The sequence below is a fragment of the Musa acuminata genome, chromosome BXJ1-6, assembly GCF_036884655.1.
Source record: "Musa acuminata AAA Group cultivar baxijiao chromosome BXJ1-6, Cavendish_Baxijiao_AAA, whole genome shotgun sequence".
Taxonomy (NCBI): domain Eukaryota; kingdom Viridiplantae; phylum Streptophyta; class Magnoliopsida; order Zingiberales; family Musaceae; genus Musa; species Musa acuminata.
In genome coordinates, this window is record NC_088332.1 from 37,041,399 (window position 1) to 37,054,305 (window position 12,907).

The 12,907-nt window shown below is 37.6% G+C and overlaps 1 protein-coding gene across 3 annotated transcripts; it reads left to right on the forward strand.

Moving 5' to 3' along the window:
• Positions 1-1,185: 1,185 nt before the first annotated feature.
• LOC135676794 (protein IMPAIRED IN BABA-INDUCED STERILITY 1-like) lies at positions 1,186-10,481 on the forward strand. 3 transcript variants are annotated; one of them, XR_010514428.1, is made up of 10 exons: positions 1,275-2,194; positions 4,061-4,345; positions 4,455-4,772; positions 4,902-5,129; positions 6,476-6,573; positions 8,333-8,447; positions 8,532-9,005; positions 9,115-9,247; positions 9,966-10,150; positions 10,225-10,481. XR_010514428.1 is itself a non-coding variant. In XM_065188362.1 (9 exons), the coding sequence occupies exons 1-9, from the start codon at positions 1,832-1,834 to the stop codon at positions 9,989-9,991; spliced, it is 2,031 nt and encodes a 676-aa protein (XP_065044434.1). In that variant the 5' UTR covers positions 1,186-1,831; the 3' UTR covers positions 9,992-10,481. The 3 variants fall into 3 exon arrangements, 2 of the variants coding, with proteins under 2 accessions (XP_065044434.1, XP_065044433.1); XM_065188362.1 differs by having other exon boundaries at positions 1,186-2,194; positions 9,124-9,247; positions 9,966-10,481; XM_065188361.1 differs by having other exon boundaries at positions 9,966-10,481.
• Positions 10,482-12,907: the final 2,426 nt, after the last annotated feature.

Sequence of the window (12,907 nt, forward strand, 5' to 3'; positions counted from 1 at the left end):
TTTGTACCTGCAATGAATAATTAGGAGGCTGCAACCTACCACCATCAAGAATGGTCTTCTATATTTATATACATATATATTACTTGAATCATCTATAGAATTGGAGGTAGTTTGGGCATCTGATCAGTGATTGTCTATTTTGTATTGGACACTCATGCAATCTCATTGTGTCCTATCAAAATTAATGTATAGGAAGAAAAAATAGCCCTCAAAATGTTTTGAAAACATCAATAATTGCTTGGAGCAAAACTCTCCCTATAAAAACAAGCAGATCCACATAAGTACAAAAATTAAGTCAACATCTACAACTTTTAGTCTTCACCCAGGAACAGCAGCAAGCTGACTACCTACTTGAAAGACATGCAGACAATTTTGACAAAGCACTAATCAATCTTGTTTCTGTTGACATAGAATGCTGAAGGAAAATATGGTGACCAGAAAGACAAACAAAAAAATAAAAATTCAATATTAGCTAAATAAATTTATCATTATTATTAGCTTAAGTTAAAATATCTTAGTAAGTAATTCAAACTATAAGTTATGATGTATTACATTATGACAGCACTGCAGGAGAGTCAATGTTATTTGAGTTTTTGATGAGGATATCAAATCTCTAAGTGGAGAGACTCTAATTATCCTGTAAATCGATTCAAGCTGCGAGGGTAATTATCCTGCCAAGAACTACACATCCAAGCCAAAAACTAGAAAGAAAAAGTACATGAGCCCAACCTGCAACTTTTACGACAACTAAAGCTGGAAGAGATGCCTCTAACAAAAGCAATCACACCGGAAAAGACAGCACCATCATTTGATGGTTGCCGGTACCTCAGCTGAACCCCACTCTCACTATTTTTCTTTCCTCACAAACACTTGCATCTCCAACCTGTGGGTCTCATCCCAACTCAACCCAATAGAATCATGGTTACATGAGTCAGCAGCTATGAGTGAAGAAGGAAAAGAGGAGGAGGAGTTTGTCTCTCTACGCTTTCGGTGTGTCAGTCTTCTTTTTCACACCTTCCACTTCCCCTTCACACTTTTTCTCACACACAAACAAATATTTTAAGTGGAGACACACACTCCCTCTTTCTACTGACTCTGACTAAAAGTCATCCATGGACGGCCACACATGTTCCTTTCCCACCGTTTTGTCAAATGATGCCCCCAAATATACCCCCCATTTATATAATTAATATATTCACTTCCCTTCAAACTTATTCTCATAAATAATAATAATAATAGTAATTATTATTATTATTATTATTAGGACTAACACAAGATACACCAAACCATCATTGACCAAAAACAAAAAAACAATTGATTGAATTTAAGTTGAGAATGCATATTTACCACAACTAAAATGGTGAAACCATTACTAAAATTCCCATTAAGTGGTCTTATCCTTATATAAAGGTCTATCCTCTAATATAAAAAAATTAATATAGTAAGAAAAAAAAAAAGAAAGAGTGAGAAATAGGAAATTAAAGGAAAACAGAGAAATGCCACAGTATGCAAAGTTGTCGCAACGGCTACATGGTCTTTTGTAATAGATTTCGTTCGGGCCGTTTTCCTTTATCCTCTCCCTCCTTTTTCCTCTCTTTATAAGATCCCGCTAATCTCGCAAGAAAAAGGAACCCTAGTGATCGAGTTCACGAATAGACACAGGAAAGCAGCTCCAGGATCTCACCTTTTGTGTTCTGACGGACCTCCCGTGCCCTCTCCGGTCTCATCTCCACCGGGTTCCTCCTCGCCTGGTCGTCGTTTGCCGATTTCTTGATCCGGGCCTTACGTGACCGCCGGTGGTCAGGCCGATGCCGGCGAAGCCGGGGCGGTGATGGGCTGCGTGGCGTCGAAGAAGACGGTCTCAGTGACCCCGGCATTGGACTCCTCAGGCGTTCTGAGGGACCACCGCGAGGGATCGGAGGCGGTCTCGGCTTCTTCGTCGCGGTGCCGCGCCGGGCAGGGATGCCGAGAGGAGGAGCAGGAGGGCGAGGGGGCTGGCTGCAGACAGGGGGATCCTGGGAAGGCCAGCGCAATTAGTGGCAGTTTACAGAGCCTTCGGCTGGGGAATTTTCATAAGTACATTGAGGGGGAGCAGGTCGCCGCCGGATGGCCTGCTTGGCTCAGCGCCGTCGCCGGGGAGGCTATTCAGGGTTGGGTGCCTTTGAAAGCCGACTCCTTTGAGAAGCTGGAGAAGGTAATATCAAGATCGTCATGACCTTCGATTGGTTCTTTGAACTCGTGCTCTCATTCTAGAGTGAAAATCAAATGCCTTGTCGTGTCTTATTCTACGTCATCCATTCATGTGATTTGTTTCTTGATAAGATCGTGGCATATTGAACAAGGAAGTGATGTACCGATCCCTTTCCCGATCAAATGTGGCGTTCTTTGTTGCATATTCTCCTAGTCTGCTTCTGGTTTTGAAGTTTCACATGCGATCTATGAAAAAGCCTTTTTTTGGTTTATGCCCTATCTTATGAAGTTCAACATCTGAACAAATGAGGATGATTTCAATCATATCAATGACCCTCTTCTGGAATGCTTGTGGTCAGGACTGTTTCTTATGCTGTTCTCAGATGACATTCTCCGACGCCGCTAATATCCTTCTCCTATTTCTTTGTCTATATTGCTTATATTCAACACAAGTCCAAGCACCTTTCGTTGCCGATTTGGTCTTGAATGAATATATTTTGTTCTCTCTTATAATTAGGCATCAGTTGGATCCTTGCAATACTTATCTAATTCAGATTTAACCATACTTATTCTTGTTTTTCATCTGCGCCCATTAATCATTTTTGTCACTCAGATGCTCATCTCATGTTCTTCAATCTTTCCATTAGTAATCTAATCAAGATTTTATCTTTAATGGCCGAACTTACCAGAGCAGAGCAACATGGCTCTTTTCGTATATAAGAGATCATTTACCTCTTGAGACCAGTGCCTTTTCGTATGCTTTAGCATATGTTCTTAAACTGTTGTAGTAGGCTCTTGGAAGAGGCTGTTGTGATACCCTAATGGCCCCATTATGGAAAATCATCAGAAGATGAACTTGTATCTAGGCTCAACCCTGTCCTACTACTAGCTAAATTTTGGGCCATGTTACAGGATCCATTTGTGTATGTTATTAGGCTAAATAGATTAGGGATCATTGTAAACAATACCGGAACACTTTTACTAGCCTATCTGTGTGGAATCATGCGTACGAGGATAAGAATCTTTTCAAATTATTCTCACATCAGAAGCTCATTGGAGGATTTGGAATTTTTATGGTGGTGTTTTAATGAAGTTTTTAGGGACTTGAGCGGGGTATATCCGATATTGTGATTACCTTGTAGCTCCTGTAGGAAATGTACTTGTGATTTTGATGGCATGCTATCATTTTGAGTCCTATGAAAAAGCTTATTTCATATAAGTTATAGGTAATTATGCTACTTAAATGGTTAGAGCCATAGAATATTACAACTGAGATGTCAACTAAGTATCAAAAGTTTCTTCCTTTGCAAGCAGGGGAAGGTTTTTTAAAGGCTGAAAAAGTAAAGGGGCCAGTCAGGTCCAATAGGATAAAATGGAATATACCACCACAACTGAAGGAAGCTTCAGAGTGAATTGTAATATGATGATCAAGGAACCATCAAATCAGTATTATATACCCGAGATAGACACTTCACTCAATACTTAAGATCCTGCAATGACTAATATAATTGCATAAATATATATGAATACCTGATTGCAAATCTGTCATACAAAATAGAATATCAGTGCACTTATCAGTTCTTTCTTGCACGAAGTTGGTTCCTATATATTACACTGAATTTTCCTTCATTGATTGGGAAACAAGAATAAGCATCAGATGAAAATAGGTTGATTGGGGATAAAAAATGTTTCACTGAAAATAAACTTCATTTTTAACTTGTCTATCTTGTGTCCTTTTATATGTAACAAATGACCTGTGTTTTTGGGCCTATCTTTGAATAATCTCATGGCTATATTTTTCACTGAAGTTGGTGCTTACTTTTGCTTCATTTTCTGGCTAAATTTTGTTTGCTGTCTACTGCATGTCAAGATTGGACAAGGTACCTACAGCAGTGTGTTTAGAGCACAAGATCTTGACACGGGAAAGGTTGTTGCTTTAAAAAAGGTGCGGTTTGACAATTTTGAGCCAGAGAGTGTTAGGTTTATGGCAAGAGAAATATTGATACTACGGAGACTAGACCATCCAAATGTTGTGAAACTCGAAGGACTGATAACTTCTCGGCTCTCATGTAGTCTATATCTTGTATTCGAGTACATGGAACATGATCTTGCTGGGCTGTCAGCTTGTCCTGACATTGAGTTCAGTGAAGCACAGGTTTGTCCATGTGATAATTTAGCCATAAAAGCTTTTTGTTTATCTCTCTCATTATAGTCAATTGGACTGAGATGCATATTGCATTTGATTGTCTGTTGATGAATTGTAGGTTAAGTGCTACATGCAGCAACTGCTATCTGGACTTGAACATTGCCATTTACATGGTGTAATACATCGTGACATCAAGGGTGCAAATCTTCTAGTAAATAATGATGGAGTTCTCAAAATGGCTGATTTTGGTCTGGCAAATTTCTGCAGTACCAAACATAAACAACCACTGACTAGCCGTGTTGTGACACTATGGTATCGTCCTCCTGAGCTACTGTTGGGTTCAACAAACTATGAAGTGAGTGTGGATTTGTGGAGTGTTGGTTGCGTATTTGCAGAAATGTTCCTTGGGAAACCAATTCTGCAAGGAAGAACTGAGGTAATCATGTGACTCACTTGCCATTAAAAGATCATGGCAGTTATCTTTTTTGAGTAGAACCATGAATATGTCATGATTCAGTAGTTCTCGTTGATGACATGGGACCCTTTTTTTCCCTCTTTTTATCAGGTTGAACAATTACATAAAATATTCAAGCTTTGTGGTTCCCCTCCAGATGAGTACTGGAAGAAGTCCAAGTTGCCCCATGCTACAATATTCAAACCTCATCATCCTTATGAGAGTTGTCTTCAGGATATGTTCAAGAATCTGCCAGCAACAGCTATCAATTTGTTAGAAACTTTTCTGTCTGTTGAGCCTTACAAGCGTGGCACTGCTTCATCTGCTCTTGCATCTGAGGTGCATATATTATATTAAATGCTTTCACATGAGTTGTCCTGATTCGTACATAGTGTCGGCATGCCATTTTAGTGTCTTGCTATATTAGTCAAACTTTGTGTTTTTTCTTAATTTGCTACTCTTCCACAATGATAACATTTTTATCAAATTCTGTTTCATGTCAGATTTATTTTCCCATTAATATATTTCTTCCTCAAATTTAATCATACTAAATAACTAAAACTTAAAGCCATATACAAATTGAAGGGAAATATTTTTTTGAAGAAAATTCATTACTCTAAGCTGGCTAACATTGAAGTCAGTACCATTCAGATAGCTTAAACATTCCCACACACTCTGTGATATTTTTTAGCCATTCTTGTTGCTATTTTTTTCATATAGGTATAACTAAACAACCTTGTTCTAATCTGCCAAACCACAACATTGCCGTGGTTGAATTTACTTTGTGAGTTAGTGAGTCCTACATGGCTACTTCAGTACAGAAAGTTAATATCATATGCGAATTCTTGAGGATATTAATGGTAATTAGATATTTCAACAGATAAATCACGAAATATCCTATGATACTAGGAATCATATGCAAACATGACCAAGGTCCAAGAAGTTTCAACAATCGAATCAAATACAGTTAGAGAGCTCAGCTTCATGTGAATATTGGTTGTGTCCATGTAGTCCTACCATTAAATTAAACGAGACTATAAAATTCCTTCCTCCTTATTGTACCACTGGATCCAATTGTCCAAGAAATTCATCTCCTCTCCGAGTTAATGATTCATAAACGACACAAAAGGAGGATTTATATTACAGTGCAGAATCTCAAGCTAAGATAGTAGAAAGACAGGAAAAATAGATTGCATTGTTTTGCATCATATTGCTACCAAATTTCCTAAAGAAGTTAGTGTACCTTGAGGATGTATAGAGTTGTGCAGATGATACATAAACATCTGTTTTCTTTTGTGTAAAATGCTTATTGATCATGTTTACTACTAGGCTAGTGATCTTGTAGATTATATGACCAACTGAGCCTTAAGATGTCACAAGGATTTCTTTTCTGGGTGACCAAAGAATCAAGATAGCTCATTGTATCTCTGTGGGCAGTATTTTGCTAGAATGATATTAGCCTTTTGCAGCACCTTTTTGTCAAAAAGAGAAAAAATAGAAAAAAGAATTTATTAACTGAATACTCATCAGATTAGGTCATTTCCATCTAAAAATATCGATGATAATGATTACTGCTTCTTGTGTTGTAATTTGCATTATTTCCCATTTTTTCTTCTAGATCTCTATCTTAACTGTTCTCCTATTTTAATGATCGTTCTTATTCTGTTTCCTCCATATGCTTTCAGTATTTCAGAACAAAGCCTTATGCCTATGAGCCTTCAAGTTTGCCAAAATATCCACCTAATAAAGAGATCGATGCAAAGAGTCGTGAGGAGTCACACAGGTAATCTTAATTAACTACTTACATCAGACATCATATCCTGAATCATAATTAACACAATTAATATTGTCAAATTTCCACCAAGGACTTAACGAGGCTGCTGTCTTGTTGGCTGCCAGCTAGTGACAATTTCATCTAATTGTATGTGTTTATACCTTTTCTATGGTACCACATATCTCTCATTATTCAGAATCTTGGTGATTAGAGAAGTTGTTTAGAGAAGGCAACTCATGCTTCACTTCATCCAAAATCTCATTGGGCTCTTGCCTTGTTCCCTATCTTCATTGGTCATTGGGAGAGAGAACTAGGTAGAAAAGCAATCTCCTTCTATGTTCAGTTGGGCAACCACCACTGTTCTCCCAATCACCATTAGTTCATAAGGAAAATGGTAGCTATCAACAAAAAAGATGGCAGCTCTCTTTGTGTTTTGATTGCTAATCTTGTTTCTTGTGTTCTCTTCTTTACATATGGCAAATGATAGCCATCAATAACAAAGACAAGGTGTGGTTTTCTTCTTGTACTACTACTGCTACTACTACTACTAAATTTTCTTTAATTGTTTCCTTCTTTTTCCCAGTCCTTAATTTTCTTTGTCATGCGATTTGCTAATCTTTAATTTTTTTCTCTTCTTTTCATTGTTATTGCTTATATCTTTTCTTCATTATTCTCCGCCGACAACTAGGTTTCTTATATCATGCTCTATATCCCTTTCTTTGATTTTTTTTCTTATGTATCTATTCTTCCATAGTTACTATGTTATATGCTCTTATATATCCTTTTCCTTGATTTACATATATCAAGGTTTCATATGTCGGCCAGAACGGTGCATACCAACTATTATTTATCAGTCCAACCAGTAACCAGTACTAGTCTATATAGCTTGGTACCAATTGATATTATCTTTTAAATATTTTCTCAATGATACTAGGTGGTACAAGATGGTATACCATCCTATATCTCGGTACCGTATCAGTCTAACAAGGTGTATAAACTAGGATCTGACTGAAATTTTTAACCTTATTTAATCTTATGGTTATTATTTTTTGGACTGTACTCCTTGATGTTGAATGATTGTTGATCTTTTCTTATTATCTATAATCAAGGTTGTTTTAGTTGTCAATTTGCTTTAATTTATCTGTTTTTTGTCAAACAATTGATGGTTCTGGAGCGATTTATATTTGTTAATCTGTTTTGGCCTCAATGACTTTCTTACATGCTTACTTGTTAATGAAAGAAGTCTTAATTTCCAAGAGGTTATAAAGCTCAATTTTACTGTTTTGATTGGCAAATATTTAGGTTCCTATGACTTGCGTTTTAGTGTTTTGTCGGACCACAGCTTCACGTAGATATGTAGCCCCCAAATAGTTCAGACATCATGGCCTTGCTGTTATTGCTGTTATTGCCATTGTCATTACCACATAGTTGGGATATTATAACATTATCCCAAATAGTTGTCACCTAGGCAGCAAAACTTCTGTCCGCTTAGAAAAGAACAGACATTTCCCATTCTGTGTAGGTTTAGTTTCAGGCCATTATCTGCAATTCTTCATAGATTTACCATTCAAAATCATTGATCTAGCCAATCACATCTGATATTTAATTCAGCTGGTATCACTTTTACAGAAGCTGATATGGTTCTCAACGCTGGACTTTCTGTTTACAAATCTACATCCTTAGCCTCAAAAGAGGAATCTATGTTTCAAAGAATGTAGAGAGCTCATTTTCCTGCAGCCATTTTGATCAGTTTGTGTTGTCCTTTCAGGAGAAGGATTGAAAGACGACGGCATGGGCCAGAAGCCATAACAAGACAACCAGGGGCATATAGAGCTTCAAGAGAACCAAGTAATGCACCAGGCAAAATAGCAGAGAGCCAAGAGGTCCTTTTCTCATCTTACTCCATAACTAAGTTTTAGGATAGTTGGTGGATTTTATTTTCATGTGTTTGCTTTTCATGTACACAGTCACAGGTCAATCGTCATGGAGTTACGAGGTCCAAGGTAAAACAAGAACACATTAGAGTAAATGGTGAAGCCAGACTCTTAAGTCAAGAGGATGCTGCTTTCTCGGGTCCCTTGGATGTTTCTGCTTCTAGTGGCTTTGCATGGGCTAAAAGGCAGAGAGAAGCTTGTGCATATGATAGATCTCACAGTAGTTCTAGCTCGAAAAGCCATGTTTCTGGTGCTGTAGATCCATCCAATACTGTGCCAGATAAAGCTGTTCTGGAACTCGGTACGCACAAGAACGGAGATGCAGATGAAACCAGTGCTGGCTCCAAAGGCCATGACACATATGAACAAGCAAAATGCAAGATTCTCAAGAAGTGGGCAACTTTAGGACGCCCAGATTCATTTGACTCATCCGACATACACCATTCTCAGGACTTCTCCAAAGTGCTTTTCAGGGGAGATCCGATCTCAGCAAAACGTAATTTTTTGGTAGGAGTTGGATGTGACACTTTCCTTGCTTTGTTTTAGCTTGCATGTTTAGTCTGTCAGCGATGATTATTGTTTATGTTGCTGTTTCTTCTAATTTGAAAATGCTCAGGGTCGTCAGGATGAAGGAGACAGAGTTGAGTTCTCAGGGCCTCTGCTTTCTCAGTCTCACAAGGTTGACGAGCTTCTGCAGAAGCATGAACGCTACATTCGTCAAGCAGTTCAGAGATCATGGTTTCAAAGAGGTCTGCCATTTTAGTTTATTCGTCTCATTTCATCATTCAATTAATATTATGATCAAGGTCCTTAACTCTTTTAAGTACTTGACTTGGCCCAAACTGATACCAGTCTAAACTGTGCTGATGTATCATGTGTTGGTTTAATTACATGCTGAGCTTAAAACGAAAAGCCTGAGAAAAAGACCGTTCGACCGGTAAATACCATTTATATTGAACCATACCAGATGGGTATCTTGCAAACTTTGATATTGATCTAACCCATTCGTAGGTGTGATATCCTTGTTGATACTGAATACACAAGTGTGAAGCAGAATAATATTTCAACTTAGTTCACTATTTGTTTCCAGTATGAGACTTGAACACCTCTGGAATTTTTACTTATTCCAGTTGAGTCTTCTTGGACGACTTATAGTCGATCTGGATGTAGAAAAATGTATATTTAAACTGTTTTTACTTCCCTCTTCGACCATTCCACAACTTATGCTCCCATATGGACTGGACAATTGATCCACAGAAGAAACATTTCCAACTTAAGATTCTCATGAAATTTCTGTTGCTTGATTAAATTTGTGAAGAACTCTGACTGAGAAGGCTAATTATCTTAATAGAATGGAATGTTCAGTATCTTGTTTATACATACACAAGTTTGTTGATCAATTGGAGTGTTTAGATGGCATGTGAAACAACTTGTTATTTTCCTTGGCTCTGACAGCTTAATTTGCAGTTGCAGGGAGAAGACAAAGAAAGTAGATGGCAAAGGTGTTTGTTTATGTAGGAGAAGAAGCCCCAGGACAGACAAAAAGTATCACCTATGTCAAGCAACGCCTTGGCTAATTGCAGAAACAAAATTAGATTTGACAGACAGCTTCTCCCAGCTATTCTTGCCATGAGATGATTGTAAAATGAAAGGTAGCGTCTGTTCTTAGCTCAAGTATATTGCCTGCTGATTTTGGTGAAGAATAATAAATAGTTCGTTCATGCAGATTCATTGAATGGGTTGTTGCTGGGCACTGAGCTAATGCCATGAATGTAAAATTCCTTTAACAATCTTGTACAGAATTTTTTAGTAGCTGTTTAGCCGTTAGCCTATCACTTGCTGATTTTTTGCATATGGTCAAGAAAATTTCATGTTGAATCATTTTAATGGTCACTCTGAAGCCCCTTTTTCTTCAGAAAAGTCCAAAGGTATTCTTTCATTTCTGTGTTCCTAATGCTTCAAATGGAGATTAAATTTCTTTAAGGATACATAGAGAGATATAAAGTAGGCTTTGTTTTCAGCATCATCATCATCAGTGCGGGAATTGAGTCTACATTGTTTTCAATATGTTAGTTATGGCTTTGGAAATATTTAATGTTTGAGTCTTTTATGTAATAGGAATGGATATTTTGCATAAACACCACCTAAGATCACAGCTTATCATAAATATTGATGCCCTTTGAAAACTTTGTTATGATAATAGAAGTTTTAAAGATATTTGAAGTAATTGATCACTGTGACTAGCATTGATTAACCTAAGTAGTCCAGAGAAACCTGAAGCAAAGAATCTTAGTAAGCATTGGAAGCAATTATGGTAACCAAAAAAATCATGAGTGGACTATGAGTTTTTAGGCTTTCACTGCCATTTGTAGTTCCTGGCAAGAAGTGTGTTAGGCTTTCAGATTCAACTCATCTGATAAATCTAAACAAAACTACCAGCAACTGATAAATCTTCTACAGATTTCAGATTTTTTATGAGGGCATAAACGGTTTCAAATATGTAAAGCAAGATGAGATTATTGAACCAAAACAGAAGAGACTGGCACAGGAAGAGCAAAACCAGACAACAGCTGTCATAGATGTACAATGTTCAACCATTGATGTTTGAGATTGTTGCCTTGTATGTAATATCATTCACAACTGCACAAAATCAGATATCTTTTCTTCAACTAAGCGTGCAGATAAATAAGAATAGAGTGGAAAGACTGATGGGATTAATGGAGCAGCCACAAAACTATTCATGGGTAAAAAATAAACTAGGTTGACTACCAAAAAACATTCTTCTAACTGTGGCCAATAGCATGTACCCTTCTCACCATTTAGAAATATTTCAGAATCTCTTACCTAACTTGGTGTTGCTGCTACCTTACCTAGAACACAACAATACCCTCTACCTCTAGCTTCCCATCTTGAACTAATATTTCCAGAGTGAATTTTTTCGTTACGACAAAAACAAGATGGATCTTAATTTCTCGCACAGCACTTAATACAACCTAATAATCACTATGGTTAGAATGAACCATTCATTTCATGGTAGAGTGAGTGTCTCAGCTTTGGATTGAACCTAGAAGCACTACTGGTCCATGAGTGGGGAAGATTATGTAAATTTTGGTTTTTTGCTTCTTAGAAGAATTAATACACCATTTCCAAAAATTCTTCAAGTGAACGCCAGTGAGACATTAGTTGGTGCTGCAGAAACATTGATCGAGTTGATTTTGTCAAGAAATGCGATACTAGCAAGGGATAAGTGAATAGCTGCTTCCCCTACAAGTGCCACATTATTTGGGATGGTCCAAGCAACCATCTCAGGCACATTATACTTATGGACACTGCAATGACCAAGGATGTACAGCTGAGATACCTAGCAGGTAAAATTTATAGGGACTTATTTGTTTGCCAAAAATGATTTTAAAATGTAGGTGGATAACAAAAAGATAGGGTGCTTGGGCGGCTAAGTGGTGTCAATTAAAGGTAGATGGAATAAGTGAAATGGGATATACCTTAGGTGGGTATTCCTTACACTTTTTTTGTTTCAACATTGTTGAGTTTCAGCTAACAAGAGTTCCCACTTTTGAGTCAAATATTACATAACAGAGTCTTTAAGCTGTCACACTGAGTCGAAAATCTAGGATGTATACGACTTCAATAAATTTAGAGGTAACTTCAGATCTTATAGTAATCTGTATTTAGTCTCTTATCTTTGCAGTCAACTCTTTATTACTCCCTTCTTGTTTCACTATGCGAGTTTTTTTACTTTACATAAGCAGCTACGTCTAGATTGATTAGGGCCCACTTGCTGGTTAGACAAATCTAAACATACAAAAGGAGAAATTATAATCTGAACATAGTATGAAGATATGCAAGTAATGGTTATGAACTTTCTTACAAATGTTCCACACCCTTGCGTGTGTGACGGTTCATTCAGCTCTAAAACCCAGCCAGCTGGTTCAGGCTATTTATTAAAACTTCCTAATGGTTCTATACTAGCTGCAGGATGCAAACACATCATGGTTTCCTCTACGGCTCATTCGGAATGTCGGGCAATTAGAGAGTGCCCGACTTGCTGGTTAGGAAACCATGATGCAAACACATCATGGTTTCCTCTACTTTACATAAGCAGCTACGTCTAGATTGATTAGGTCCCACTTGCTGGTTAGACAAATCTAAGCATACAAAAGGAGAAATTATAATCTGAACATAGTATGAAGATATGCAAGTAATGGTTATGAACCTTCTTACAAATGTTCCACACCCTTGCGTGTGATGGTTCATTCAGCTCTAAAACCCAGCCAGCTGGTTCAGGCTATTTATTAAAACTTCCTAATGGTTCTATACTAGCTGCAGGATGCAAACACATCATGGTTTCCTCTACGGCTCATTCGGAATGCCGGGCAATTAGAGAGTGCCTC

Bases quoted from the DNA above. Each gene is read 5' to 3' on its own strand.
- LOC135676794 (XM_065188361.1), top strand. From the start codon at position 1,832: ATGGGCTGCGTGGCGTCGAAGAAGACGGTCTCAGTGACCCCGGCATTG. The intron at 4,346-4,454 runs GTTTGTCCATGT...GATGAATTGTAG, and splicing joins TTGAGTTCAGTGAAGCACAG to GTTAAGTGCTACATGCAGCA. The intron at 9,248-9,965 runs GTCTGCCATTTT...CTTAATTTGCAG, and splicing joins GAGATCATGGTTTCAAAGAG to TTGCAGGGAGAAGACAAAGA.